At 58.8% G+C, this 12,566-nt stretch overlaps 1 protein-coding gene across 3 annotated transcripts in view; it reads left to right on the forward strand.

Annotated features, from left to right (window-relative positions):
• Positions 1-12,566, forward strand: part of FAM53B (family with sequence similarity 53 member B) — a 52,483-nt gene that overhangs the window by 28,647 nt on the left and 11,270 nt on the right. For all 3 annotated transcript variants that reach the window (XM_029059440.2, XM_029059442.2, XM_039911644.1), the window contains exon 5: positions 5,465-6,189. In XM_029059440.2, the coding sequence (XP_028915273.1) occupies positions 5,465-6,189 (725 nt within the window). The remainder of the gene's footprint in view (positions 1-5,464; positions 6,190-12,566) is intronic.

Below are 12,566 nucleotides of genomic sequence, written 5' to 3' on the forward strand. Positions count from 1 at the left end.
GGGTCTGAAGGGACCGCTGTCTGAATGATTCCCTGGTCCGGGTGGGCCCCCGATCTGGCCGGACCCCTGGTCCGGTTCAACCGCCGTCAGGATGACCCCGGTGTCGGTGGGCCGCTCTCCGGGTGACCCCCGGTCCGAACGGGCCCTGGCCTGGACCCGGCGTGACGTTCTCGAGACGAAATCTCCGTCGACCGTAATGGACCGAGACCCTCTCCGTAGAGACAAAGGAATCGGATTTAGCCGTTGAGAATTTCCTGTGGTGCCCGACGGAGCAACGCTTAGAAAAGAAAGCGCGGAACTGTACAAATAGCGTGACGCTTTTACTCCAGGGAGAGGATAGTCTGTTGACCCGGCCCCTCTACATTGTGCCGTGGAGCATTTCTCTCTTCCAGAATCGCTAAGGTGAGCCATTATTCAGGCCCGGTAGTGTCATTTTCAGACTCATGAGATTCAGGGCCCAGAACACGGCCCTGGTCGAGACTCACTTATAATTCAGGAACTAACCAGGTTTGCGTTAGCCGTATCTTAGCCAAGATTTCGGTCGTCGTCAACGTGCACGAGTCGCTATAGAATGAAGAAATGTGGGACCTGGAAGCTAGCTGTAGATGATCAAGAGTGGGAGCCCCATGTGGGGCGGGGACTGAGGCCCAGAGAGGTTAAGTGGTTTGCCCAAGGTCACCCAGCAGACAGATGGCAGAGGCGGGATTAGAACCCAGGTCCTCTCGCTCGCAGGCCCGTGCTCTTTCTAGTAGGCCGTGCTGCTTACCTTTATCGAGCACCTCGTGGGTGCCGAGCACTGTAGTAAGCACTCGGGGGGTGTAATAGAACAGAATTGGTAGAAACGTTCCCTGCCCACAAGGAGTTACAGTCTAGAGGGGGAGACGGACATTAATATAAATAAACACTAAGTGCTTCGGGGCTAAGGATGAGGTGAATAAAGGCTACAGATCTAAGTGCGAGAGCGATGCAGAAGGGAGAGGGAGTAGAGGCACCGAGGGCTTATTCGGGGAAGACCTCCTGGAAGAGATTTTTTTTTAATGATATTTGTTTTGCGCTTACTCTGTGCCAGCCTCTGGGAAGCAGCGTGGCTCAGTGGAAAGAGCCCGGGCTTGGGAATCAGAGGTCATGGGTTCGAACCCCGGATCCGCCACTTGTAACTGTGTGACTGTGGGCAAGTCACTTAACTGCTCTGTGCCTCCGTTCCCTCATCTGTAAAATGGGGATTGAGACTGTGAGCCTCTTGTGGGACAATCTGATTACGCTGTATCTACCCAGCGCTTAGAACAGTGCTCTGCACATAGTAAGCGCTTAACAAATATTATTATTATTGCAAGCTCATCAGGGAGGACACGATCCATGTCCCACACATGGGGCTCACAATCTTAATCCCCATTTTATAGATGAAGTAACTGAGGTACAGAGAAGTTAAGTGACTTGCCCAAGGTGATTTTAATAAGACTTTGAAGGCGGGGAGAGGGATCGTCCCACGTTGGACGTGGAGCTCCAGGCCAGAGGCAGGATATGGCGGAGGGGTTGGTGGTGAGATCGATGAGAGTGAGGCGTCTCATAAGTAGGTTGGCGTGAAGCTTGGAGGAATGAGGTGACCTTGCCGGACTGTAAGAGGAAATGGGTGAGGCGAGGTGAGGTAGGAGGGGGCAAGGCGGTTGACTGCTTTAAAGCCAACGGTGAGGAGTTGCTGTTTGATGCAGAGGTGGATGGGCAACCCCCGGTCAGCCCCAGCCCGATCAGTCTGTCAGTCAGTCACTCACGGTCACAGAGTCAATAAGTCACCGTCGGTCACAGGAGTTCCGTGGCTCAGTGGAAAGAGCCCGGGCTTGGGAGTCAGGGGTCATGGGTTCGAGTCCCGGCTCTGCCACTTGGGCAGAAGCACTTAACTTCTCTATGCCTCAGGGACCTCATCTGTAAAATGGGGATGAACTGTGAGCCTCACGTGGGACAACCTGATGACCCTGTATCTCCCCCAGCGCTTAGAACAGTGCTCTGCGCGTAGTAAGCGCTTCACAAATACCAACATTATTAATTCAGTCACTCAGTCACTCAGCTAATGAGTCAATCACAATCTCTCCGGTCCAGCCAGCCGGGCAGGCACGGTCACAGCTAGCCGGCTAGTCGGGCACTTTGTCCTTCTGTCCATCTGTCCTTCCACCAGGCAGGCAGTCAGTGGTCTTTCATTCTATCAATCAGGAGTGTTTATTCATTCAGTAGTATTTATTGAGCACTTACTATGTGCAGAGCACTGCACTAAGCGCTTGGAATGGACAAATCGGTAACAGATAGAGACAGTCCCTGCCCTTTGACGGCATGCTTACTGTGTGCAGAGCGTCGGTCTAAGTGCTTGGGAGAGTACAGAGAAGCAGCGTGGCCTCCTGGAAAGAGCCTAGGTCTGGGAGTCAGAGGTCGTGGGTTCTAATCCTGGCTCTGCCACATCTGCTGCGTGACCTTAGGCGAGTCGCTTAACCTCTCTGGGCCTCGGTTGTCTCGTCTGTAAAATGGGGATCAGGATTGTGAGCCCCGTGAGGGACAAGGACCGCGTCCGCCCCGATTACCTTGTATCTACTCCAGCGCTTAGAACAGTGCCTGGCACCTAGTAAGCGCTTAAGAAATATCACACTTTATTCTTATTACAGTTCGGTAGAGTTGGTAGATATGAGCCCTGCCCTCAAGGAGCTTATAGTCTAGAGGAGGAAACGAACATTAAAATAAATTACAGATAGAGGAGGTGTCAGAGCATCGATCAGTCATCGGTCATTCGGAGAGTCAGCCGCCGGTTAGCCGGCCAGCCGATTATTAATAATAATAATAATAATAATAATGTTGGTATTTATTAAGCGCCTACTATGTGCCGAGCACCGTTCTAAGCGCTGGGGTACATACAGGATAATCAGCTTGTCCCACGTGAGGCTTGCAGTCTTCGTCCCCGGTTTGCAGATGAGGTAACTGAGGCATAGAAAAGTGAAGTGACTCGCCCACAGTCACACAGCTGCCAAGTGGCAGAGCCGGCATTCGCGCCCATGACCTCGGACTCCCAAGCCCGGGCTCTTTCCATTCGGTACCTCCCGGAAGGAACGGGAACTCACATATTCAGTGTCACCTAATGCTGTTGGCTCTACCTTCACGACATCTCTAAAATCTGCCTTTCCTCTCCGTCCGAGCACCTCGATCCTAAATCTTATCCTACTGCATCGGCTTCCTCGCTGACCTCCCTGCCTCCTGTCTCTCCCCACTCCAGTCCAGACTTCACTCTGCTGCCCGGATCCTTTTTCTGAAAAGAGTTCAGTCCTTGTTTCCCCACTCCTCAAGAACATCCTCAGTCCCACATCACTTTTGCACACATCCATAATTACTTTTAATATCTGTCTCTCCCTCTACAGTGGAAGCTCCTTGTGGGCAAGGAAGGTGTCTACCAACTCTGGGGTATTGTACTCAACTCTAATAATAATAATGTTGGTATCTGTTAAGCGCTTACTACGTGCAGAGCGCTGTTCTAAGCGCTGGGGCAGATACAGGTGATCAGGTTGTCCCACGTGAGGCTCACAGTCTTCATCCCCATTTTACAGATGAGGAAACTGAGGCACAGAGAAGCGAAGTGACTCGCCCACAGTCGCACAGCTGACAAGCGGCGGAGCCGGGATTCAAACCCATGACCTCTGACTCCCAAGCCCGGGCTCTTTCCACTGGGCCACGCTAGTACCGTGCTTTGCACATGGTAAATGCTCATTAAATATGATTGATTGATTGACGGATTGGAAGAGCCTAAAGGAAGTCACCTGATCTCCCAGTTCCTAGTCGATGATGATGGTATTTGTTAAGCGCTTTCTACATGCCAAGCACTGTTCTAAACACCAGGGTAGATAGAAGGTAATCAGGTGATTGGTTCATTCAGTCATATTTATTGAGCGCTTACTGTGTGCAGAGCACTGTACTAAGTACTTAAAAATAATGATGGCATTTGTTAAGCCCTATTACGTGCCAAGCACCGTTCTAAGTGCTGGGGTAGATACAAGGTTATCAGGTTGTCCCACGTGGGGCTCACGGCCTTAATCCCCATTTTACAGATGAGTTGACCGAGGCACAGAGAAGTCGATTTGACTTGCCCAGAGTCACACGGGGGACAAGCGGCGGAGCCGGGATTAGAACCCACGACCTCTGACTCCCGAGCCCACGCTCTTCCCGCTAAGCCACGCTGCTTCGAGTTGAGCCGAGGGCAGCAGGGACGATGTTTGCGGACTACCCGCTGGCTGCCAAGTACCGTGCCGGGCGTCCCTGCCGTTAAACATGGCAACGGCCAATGGTGACTGGGCATTCCTGTCTGTCCGTCTCCCCCGATCAGACCGTATGCCCGTCAGAGGGCGGGGACCGTCTCTATCTGTTACCGATCTGTCCATTCCGAGCGCTTAGTACAGTGCTCTGCACATAGTAAGCGCTCGATAAACACTATTGAATGAATGCATTTTTACACAAAAACGGCAACTTCCGTGGTGGTCTACGGTCAGTTCTTGGACTGGTTTTCCGTCTCCGAACAGGGTTCGCCAGGATCCAGTCTTTGGCTGGCGTCGGGGATTCTCCGGCCGGTCAGTCTATCAGTTGCCTCGAAGCAGCGTGGCACAGGGGAAAGAGCCCGGGGTTGGGAGTCCGAGGTCATGGGTTCGAATCCCGGCGCTGCCGCTTGCCAGCCGGGTGACTGTGGGCAAGTCACTTCTCGGTGCCTCAGTTCCCTCATCTGTAAAATGGGGATTAAGACCGTGAGCCCCCCGTGGGACAACCTGATGACCCTGCATCTACCCCAGCGCTTAGAACAGTGCTCTGCGCATAGTAAGCGCTTAACAGATACCAACATCATTATCATTCTTACTATTGCCCTGGAGCGAGGAGACGGTCTTCTCTGACCGCTGTTCGTGGCAGCGACCGAGACCGAGCCGCTGCCCGCTACCCGGGCTGAGTCCCGGGGACAGGCACAAGACCGGGCCCCGGGCCGGGCTGGGGCAGCTCCCAGACGGGAAAGGGTCGGGGGGCAGACCTGGTGGCGAGGGGGGCGGGGGGAGAGGAGGAGGAGGCGGAAAGAGGAAGAGAGAGAGGAAGGAAGAGAAAAGAGTGAAGCGGCCTCAGTCCTGGGAGAAGCCACCGCGGCGGTGCCAAGAGAGAATCGAGGAGAGGGGAGGAGAGCGGAGATACTTGGGGCATCGTGAGGTGCGGCCTGAGGCGTTTTCGGAGCGGGATCCCGTCTCCTCCTCTTCCGGTCCGGCAGAAAAACAAGGCGAGGGGAGGGAGACAGAGACGGAGAAGGAGAGAGAGAATGCACGTGGGTGCCGGCGGGGCCCCCGGCCGTGAGCACGACGGTGTGGGTGGGGAGGGGAGGTCCCTCAGGTTGACCCCGAGGTCCGGGACCGTTGGGGGCGAGGGGGCGCAGCAGGCTAAGGCCCGCCCCGGTCCTCTCCCCTCCCAGGGATTTCGGACGCAGAAGCCGACCGGTGGAGGGACCGCGACGGGCGCTGCCCCCTTCGGCTCGACCGGCCCGGCCCCGGGGTCTGGGACCGCCTACCCGTCCCGGGAGCGGACCCCCCGCCCTGGGGGGAGGAGGCCGCGGCCGCCACCTGCTCCGTCACCAGCCTGATCGGGGACCTGAGCCTGAGCGACCCCCCGGCCCCGCCCGCCCCCTCGGCACCCCCCAGCAAGCGGCCGTGCCGGCCGCTCTCCTTCTCCGACGAGACGTCCGGCTGTCGGGTGGCGTGGAGGCCGTTGGGCTCCCGGGTCTGGACTCCGGTGGAGAAGCGGCGGTGTCTCAGCGGGGGCAGCGTCCAGCGCCGGGGCGGGGGCGGCGGAGCCATGCGGCGGAGCTCCAGCTTCAGCCTGCCCTCCGGGGCCGGCCCGCTCTCCTCGGCCCGGGACCGGCCCGGCCGGCCCCTGGGCCAGGGCCCCCCGGGGGGACGCCGGGCAGAGCTGCAGCGGTCCCTGTCCTGCTCCCACGAGCCGCTGTCCGCGCCGGAGTGGCCGCCGTCGCCCGGCGGCACGCCGGCCTCCACCCCCGAGGCGGCCCGGCGCTCGGCCGGGCTGGCCCGCAGCCGCTCCCAGCCCTGCGTCCACCACGACAGGAAGGCCGGGATCAAGCGCCGCAGGCCGGCGGGCACCTGGGGGCCGAGGCCGTCGCTGGACCTGGCCAAGATGACCCAGGTAGGTCTCCGCTCCCCGGGGGCGGGGGCGGGCGGGGAGCCTCTGACCGGCCCGGGTGGACGGGGCCGGCCGGGACGGGGAGCGTGCGTTCCCGGGCCGCCGTCGAGCTCGACCCCACCGGCCGTGGCGGCCCGCCGCTCCCCGGGCCCCGAGCCCGTGGTCGGAGGGGTCTCCTTCCGTCACTGCAAGATGGGTCGCCGTGGTCCGTCCCGCGGTCCCGTCCGTAGCCTCCTCCCGCGGCCCCCCGCCCTCAGCCCCGTCTGCGGCCCCGCTTACGGACCCACGGTTCCGCCCCCGGCCCTCGGCCCCCTCTCCCGGCACTTAGCACTCGGGTCTCGTTTCGGCCCTCCGGTCCTCCGGGCAGACTGGACAACCCGTCCCATCGTGGTCGCGAACCTCTCCTCCAGGCCTGGGGGTCGTTCGGAAGGAGGCGCAGGCCCCCCGATGGGCTTTATCCCGCCCTACCTCTCGTGTTTCCGGTCCCGGCATTAGGCCCGACTGGCCGGGGACGTCCGACCCTCCCCGGGGCCGCGTTGGGCTTCCCGAGATTGGGATCGGGCCCCGTTGGGCTTCCCGAACGGCTTTGGGAGGGAAAGCGTCCGGCCGGGTGGAGGCTTCTGAGCAGCTGAGCGTCCTGCGGCGGGGCAGAGGAGAGAACCCAGGCTGAGCGGCAGCGATGGCGACAGTGGTGGTGATGATGAGGCGGTCGTGGTCGTGGTGTTTATGGAGTGCCTGCCGAGTTCATTCTAGAGAGGGAAAAAAGCGTCGACGACCCTGGAAGGGAGAGGCTGGCGGTAGTATCCATTAGACTGCACCTGTGAGGTTGCTTGGCGCTTGGCTCAGTGGAAAGAACCCGGGCTTAGGAGTCAGAGGTCATGAGTTCTAATCCCAGCTCCGCCCCCTGTCAGCTCTGTGACTTTGGGCGAGTCACTTAACTTCTCGGGGCCCCAGTGACCTCATCTGGAAAATGGGGATTCAGACCGTGAGCCTCAAGTGGGACAACCCGATGACCCTGTGCCTACCGCAGCGCCTAGAACGGTGCTCGGCACATAGTAAGCGCTTAACAGATACCAACCTTATTACCGTCGTGATTCTCCGGACGGTGTCCGGTGCCGTTCGGGTGGCCCGCCACCCGGTGGGACCCAAGGGGCCTCCCGGCAGTTGAAACTGAAGAGCGGACTTCAGTGGGCCAAACCGGGGGTTGAAACCTGGGCGTGAGCTCCAAGGTGCACGGTGTGTGTGTCACACGGTGTACTGGGGGTCAGAATGCGGGTGGGGAGGGGTCAGGACCGTGGCGGGTGGGACGGTCAGTATCACGGGAGAAGGTCAGCGCCAGGGGTTAGGACCATTAAAGATGCTTTGAAAGGTTTTGGCCAGAATCCCCTCCCTCGATATGCTGCACCTGTAACTCATCCCCCATTATTAACCAGAGGGTCTGGGAGAATTCATTCACTCGTATTTACTGATTGCTTACCGTGTGCAGAGCACTGTACTGAGCGCTTGGGAGAATTGACAACTCCTTCAGGAGCAGAGAGACGTTACTCTCATGAATGAAAACGAACGAGAGTGGGAACTGAGAAGCAGCCGGATTTCAAGCGTTTCGATTGACGCATGCTAAGAGAACAGAAGACTCCCCAAATCTCAGCCTTTGTGGAATCCGGTGTCGGGGACCGTCCAGTGCAGAGCGGACAGACGTTCTGGCGAAGGAAGCCGTGGACGTGAGCCTGGAAGGGATCCTTCTCGTTCGGATTCTACCGTCCGGGGCCCGGGGAGGCCTCTCGGGGGACCCCTGAGGCGGGCTGGGGTCCCACCCCCACCCCGGCTCCGTCCCCCGGCACGGTGTCCACGGTGGGGATGAGAGAGATGACAGCCCCCACGGCCAACTGGGCCAGAGTCTCCCTCGGCCCCGGTTTGTGTTCAGACCGGAGCGATCCCATCGGGGCCGAAAAGACCCAAGACGGCGGTTTTCTGGCCCTCGAATACCCGGTAAACTGCCTCTTCCGATCCCCAACCCATTAAAATCCCTGCCCGTTTTCTCCCGCATAGTCAGAGCGGAAAGTTGGCACATCTAGCCGCCCCCTGCCCGCTTCGCCCTCCGAGGGGTCTCCGGGAGAATCCCTCCGCGAGGCGGTGGCTGGGCGTCCCCAGCCTGGCCCCGGGTGAACGGGAGGAAAAAGCAGCATAAGCCGCTGTCGACAGCATATCTGACAGACTCCGTCAGGGCCCCTGGAGCCCTCTCTGACCGCCAAGACCGATGACCGCACACCGGTCACCGCTTCCTCCTTCCAGCTTCCTCCCGGAGCAACGTAGGAACTGGGATGGAGAACGGTGCCGATGATTTTCCAGTGGTTTGGAACCGACGTTGGAGAGAACAGCAGTTAGCGATGAGGCCCAGGGTGGTCGTTTTCCTCCGGATTTTCAACTTCCCTGGGCGGCTCGCAGGAGGAGCGAATGGGGTCTTTTAACGTTCTGACATAAAGGAGGAAGACGGGTCGAGCAGACGCCAGGTCGTCGGCTGCCGCTGCCTTTTCCCCCTGCTCTCCCCTTCCTCCCTTCCCCCCTCAAGTCGCCGAGCCACCGAACCGGCGACCGCCGAGTTCCGGCCGACGCCGGAAGATCCAGCGGGAAGAGAGCGGTGGCAGAGATAGTATTAGTTAAGCATCTGCTCGGCGCCGAATCCCGTGCTGAGCACCGGGAAGGAATCCAGAGATGGGAATTAGCTAGCCGTGGTCTCACAATCTAAAGATAAGCAGTGGGAGGGAGGACTCCCGAGGACAAGGGAACGGTCGGACCAGAGACAACACGAAGGCCGAGGTGCAGGGCCCCGCGGGGTTCTCGGCACCCTCCCGGAATCCTCTGCGGAACCCACCTCCGGAACCCGGCAGAGACGTCCGCTCCCGGCCCCGGCCGAAGCCTCCCGCCGCTCTGTCGGTTTTAGGGACCGAGGGGTGTGCGGCCACATCGTGAGCCCCCCCCCGTAAGCACCCCCGCCGGCCCAGGGCCCGGCGGGAACCGAGCCTCGAGGGTGGGCGGGGAATGCGCCCGTTTATCCTCGTATCGAACTCTCCCGAGTGCTCGGTACAGCGCTTCGCACCCACTCGGCACTCGGGAAATTCGACCGAATGATTGAATGAATGAATGAATGAATGAATCCCCGGGGGTTCACTAAGCAGTCCGGTCATACGGCCCCGTAATAAATTAAAAATGCAAATCAGAGTGCTGATAGATGAGCTCTGGAAATGACATGTAGAAAGCCTCAGGGGAAGAGGCTCTCCCTTTCGTTCCCCACCACAGGCCAGACCCCAAAGACCGTGGAAGAGGTAGACCGTAAGCGGGGCGGGAGATGGTAGGCGGCCACGTGGGCCCGTGCCCGGACCCGGGAGGACGGGGCCCCGACGGGGACGAGGACCTGGAGGACGGGGGCCGGGAGGTCAGGGCCTGGACGGACAGGGACGAGGACCAGGAGGACAAGGGCCGGGAGGGTGGGGGCCGAGAGGATCAATTTATGCATTGATAAGAAGAAGGGTCTCCACCTGAAAGGCGAGCAGCCATACCATTCCTACTGTCGAGCGCTTAATCACGTCGGTATTTGTTAACAGCTTACTACGTGCCAAGCTCTGGGGTAGATACAAGGTAATTGGGTTGTCTCACGAGGGGCTCACGGTCTTCAGCCCCATTTTACAGATGAGGGAACTGAGGCCCAGAGAAGTGAAGTGACTTACCCAAGGTCACACAGCTGACGTGTGGAGGAGGCAGGATTAGAACCCACGACCTCTGACTCCCAAGCCCGGGCTCCTTCCACTGAGCCGCGCTGCTTCTTAGGAGTGCTCTCCCAGAATCCTCTGGGAAGCAGACCGAGCACAGTACAGTGCCGTCAGGAACGCTCTCCCAAAGTCCTGCAAGAGAACCGGCAGTGTGGCCTGGTGGAAAGAGCAGAGGCCTGGGAGACAGAGGACCGAGATCCTCACCCGGGCTCCACCCCACGTCCGCTGGGTGGCCTTGGGCAAGTCACTTCAAAGCAACGCGGCTCAGCGGAAAGATCCCGGGCTTAGGAGTCAGAGATCGTGGGTTCGAATCCCGGCCCCGCCACTTTCATTCAGTATTCATTCAATAGTATTTATTGAGCGCTTACTATGTGCAGAGGACTGTACCAAGCGCTTGGAACGAACAAGTCGGCAACAGATAGAGACGGTCCCCGCCGTTCGACGGGCTCACGGTCTAATCGGGGGAGACGGACGGACGGGAACGACGGCGATAGATAGAGTCGAGGGGAAGAACGTCTCGTAAAAACGATGGCGACTAAATAGAATCACTTGTCAGCCGGGTGACTGTGGGCAAGTCACTTCACTTCTCTGTGCTTCAGTTCCCTCATCTGTAAAATGGGGATTAAGACTGTGAGCCTCACGAGGGATAACCTGATCACCCTGCATCTCCCCCCGCGCTTAGAACGGTGCTCTGCACATAGTAAGCGCTTAACAAATGCCAACGTTATTATTACTATTTTCTGTGCCTCAGTTACCTCATCTCTAAAAGCGGTGAGCGCCCAGCTGGTCAGCCACGGGCTAGGGACCCCCTCCCCCTGCGATCGTACGCAGAGGGATGTGCCAGGGCAAGTTTGGGAAGCCACGACCACCCCCGCCAGACTCAGGCCACCCCCATCCCCTCCGGCCCCTGGGCCGAGGCCTGACGGCTTGGTTCGGTCCAGAGGAGAGTGGCGGCTGCGAGGCTGTGGACGGAGACTGGGCCCACACCAAATGGAGCTAGAGTTTCAGTCAGTTCATTCATTCATTCATTCAATAGTATTTATTGAGCGCTTACTATGTGCAGAGCACTGTACTAAGCTCTTGGGACGAACAAGTCGGCAACAGATAGAGACGGTCCCCGCCGTCTGACGGGCTCACGGTCCGATCGGGGGAGACGGACGGACGAGAACGATGGCGACAGATAGAGTCGAGGGGAAGAACGTCTCGTAAAGACGATGGCGACTAAATAGGATCGAGGCGATGTACAATTCATTAACAAAATAAATAGGGTAACGGAAATATATACAGTCGAGCGGACGAGTACAGTGCCGTGGGGATGGGAAGGGAGAGGTGGAGGAGCGGAGGGAAAAGGGGAAAAAGAGGGTTTAGCTGCGGAGAGGTGAAGGGGGGGGGGGCGGCAGAGGGAGTAGAGGGAGAAGAGGAGCTCGGTCTGGGAAGGCCTCTCGGAGGAGGTGAGTTTTAAGTAGGGTTTCGAAGAGGGGAAGAGAATCAGTTTGGCGGAGGTGAGGGGGGAGGGCGTTCCGGGACCGCGGGAGGACGCGGCCCGGGGGTCGACGGCGGGACGGGCGAGACTGGGGGACGGCGAGGAGGCGGGCGGCGGAGGAGCGGAGCGTGCGGGGTGGGCGGTGGAGAGAGAGAAGGGAGGAGAGGTAGGAGGGGGCAAAGGTGATGGAGAGCCTCGAAGCCTAGAGTGAGGAGTTTCTGTTTGGAGCGGAGGTCGATAGGCAACCACCGGAGTTGTTTAAGAAGGGGAGTGACGGGCCCAGAGCGTCTCTGTGGGAAGATGAGCCGGGCGGCGGAGTGAAGAATAGACCGGAGCGGGGCGAGAGAGGAGGAAGGGAGGTCAGAGAGAAGGCCGACACGGTAGTCTAGCCGGGATATAACGAGAGCCCGTAGCAGTAAGGTAGCCGTTTGGGTGGAGAGGAAAGGGTGGATTTTGGCAGTCAGTCAATCTGTGGTGTTCCCGGACCGCCACCTGGGTCCGGAGCACCTTCCCGAGAACCTACCGTGTGCAGAGGGCTGTACTGAGCACCTACTAGAGGTAGAAAAATGTACTAATTTCATTCATTTAATTGTAATACTTGTTAAGCCTTTACTCCGTATCGGGCACTGTACTAAGCGCCGGGGTGGATGCGAACACATAGGGTCGGACACAGTCCCTGTCCCACGTGGGCCCGGTCTCAGTCGCCGTTTTCCAGATGAGGGAACTGAGGCCCAGCGAAGTGAAGTGACTTGCCTAGGGTCACCCAGAAGACACGCAGCAGAGCCAGGATCGGAACCCGTGACCTGCTGACACCTAGGCCCGTGCCCTATCCACTACGCCGTGCTCTTCTCAGTAGGGTGCAGAGTGCTGTATTGAACACCTCCCGTGGGAGACCGCTGTATTGAGCTCTTGGGAGGGTACAGTAGAGTTCGTTGATACGATCCCTGTCCTCGGGGAGGAGGCTGTCTGCTCTGTGACCTCGAAGTACTTAACGTCTCTGTGCCTCAGTCACCTCATCTGCAAAATGGGATTAAGACTCGGAACCCCATGTGGGACAGGGACTGTGTCCAACTTGATTGACTTGTATCTGCCTCAGTACTTCAGAGCAGTGCTTGGCACAAAGTAGGGGC

Source organism: Ornithorhynchus anatinus, chromosome 3, assembly GCF_004115215.2.
Source record: "Ornithorhynchus anatinus isolate Pmale09 chromosome 3, mOrnAna1.pri.v4, whole genome shotgun sequence".
Lineage (NCBI taxonomy): Eukaryota > Metazoa > Chordata > Mammalia > Monotremata > Ornithorhynchidae > Ornithorhynchus > Ornithorhynchus anatinus.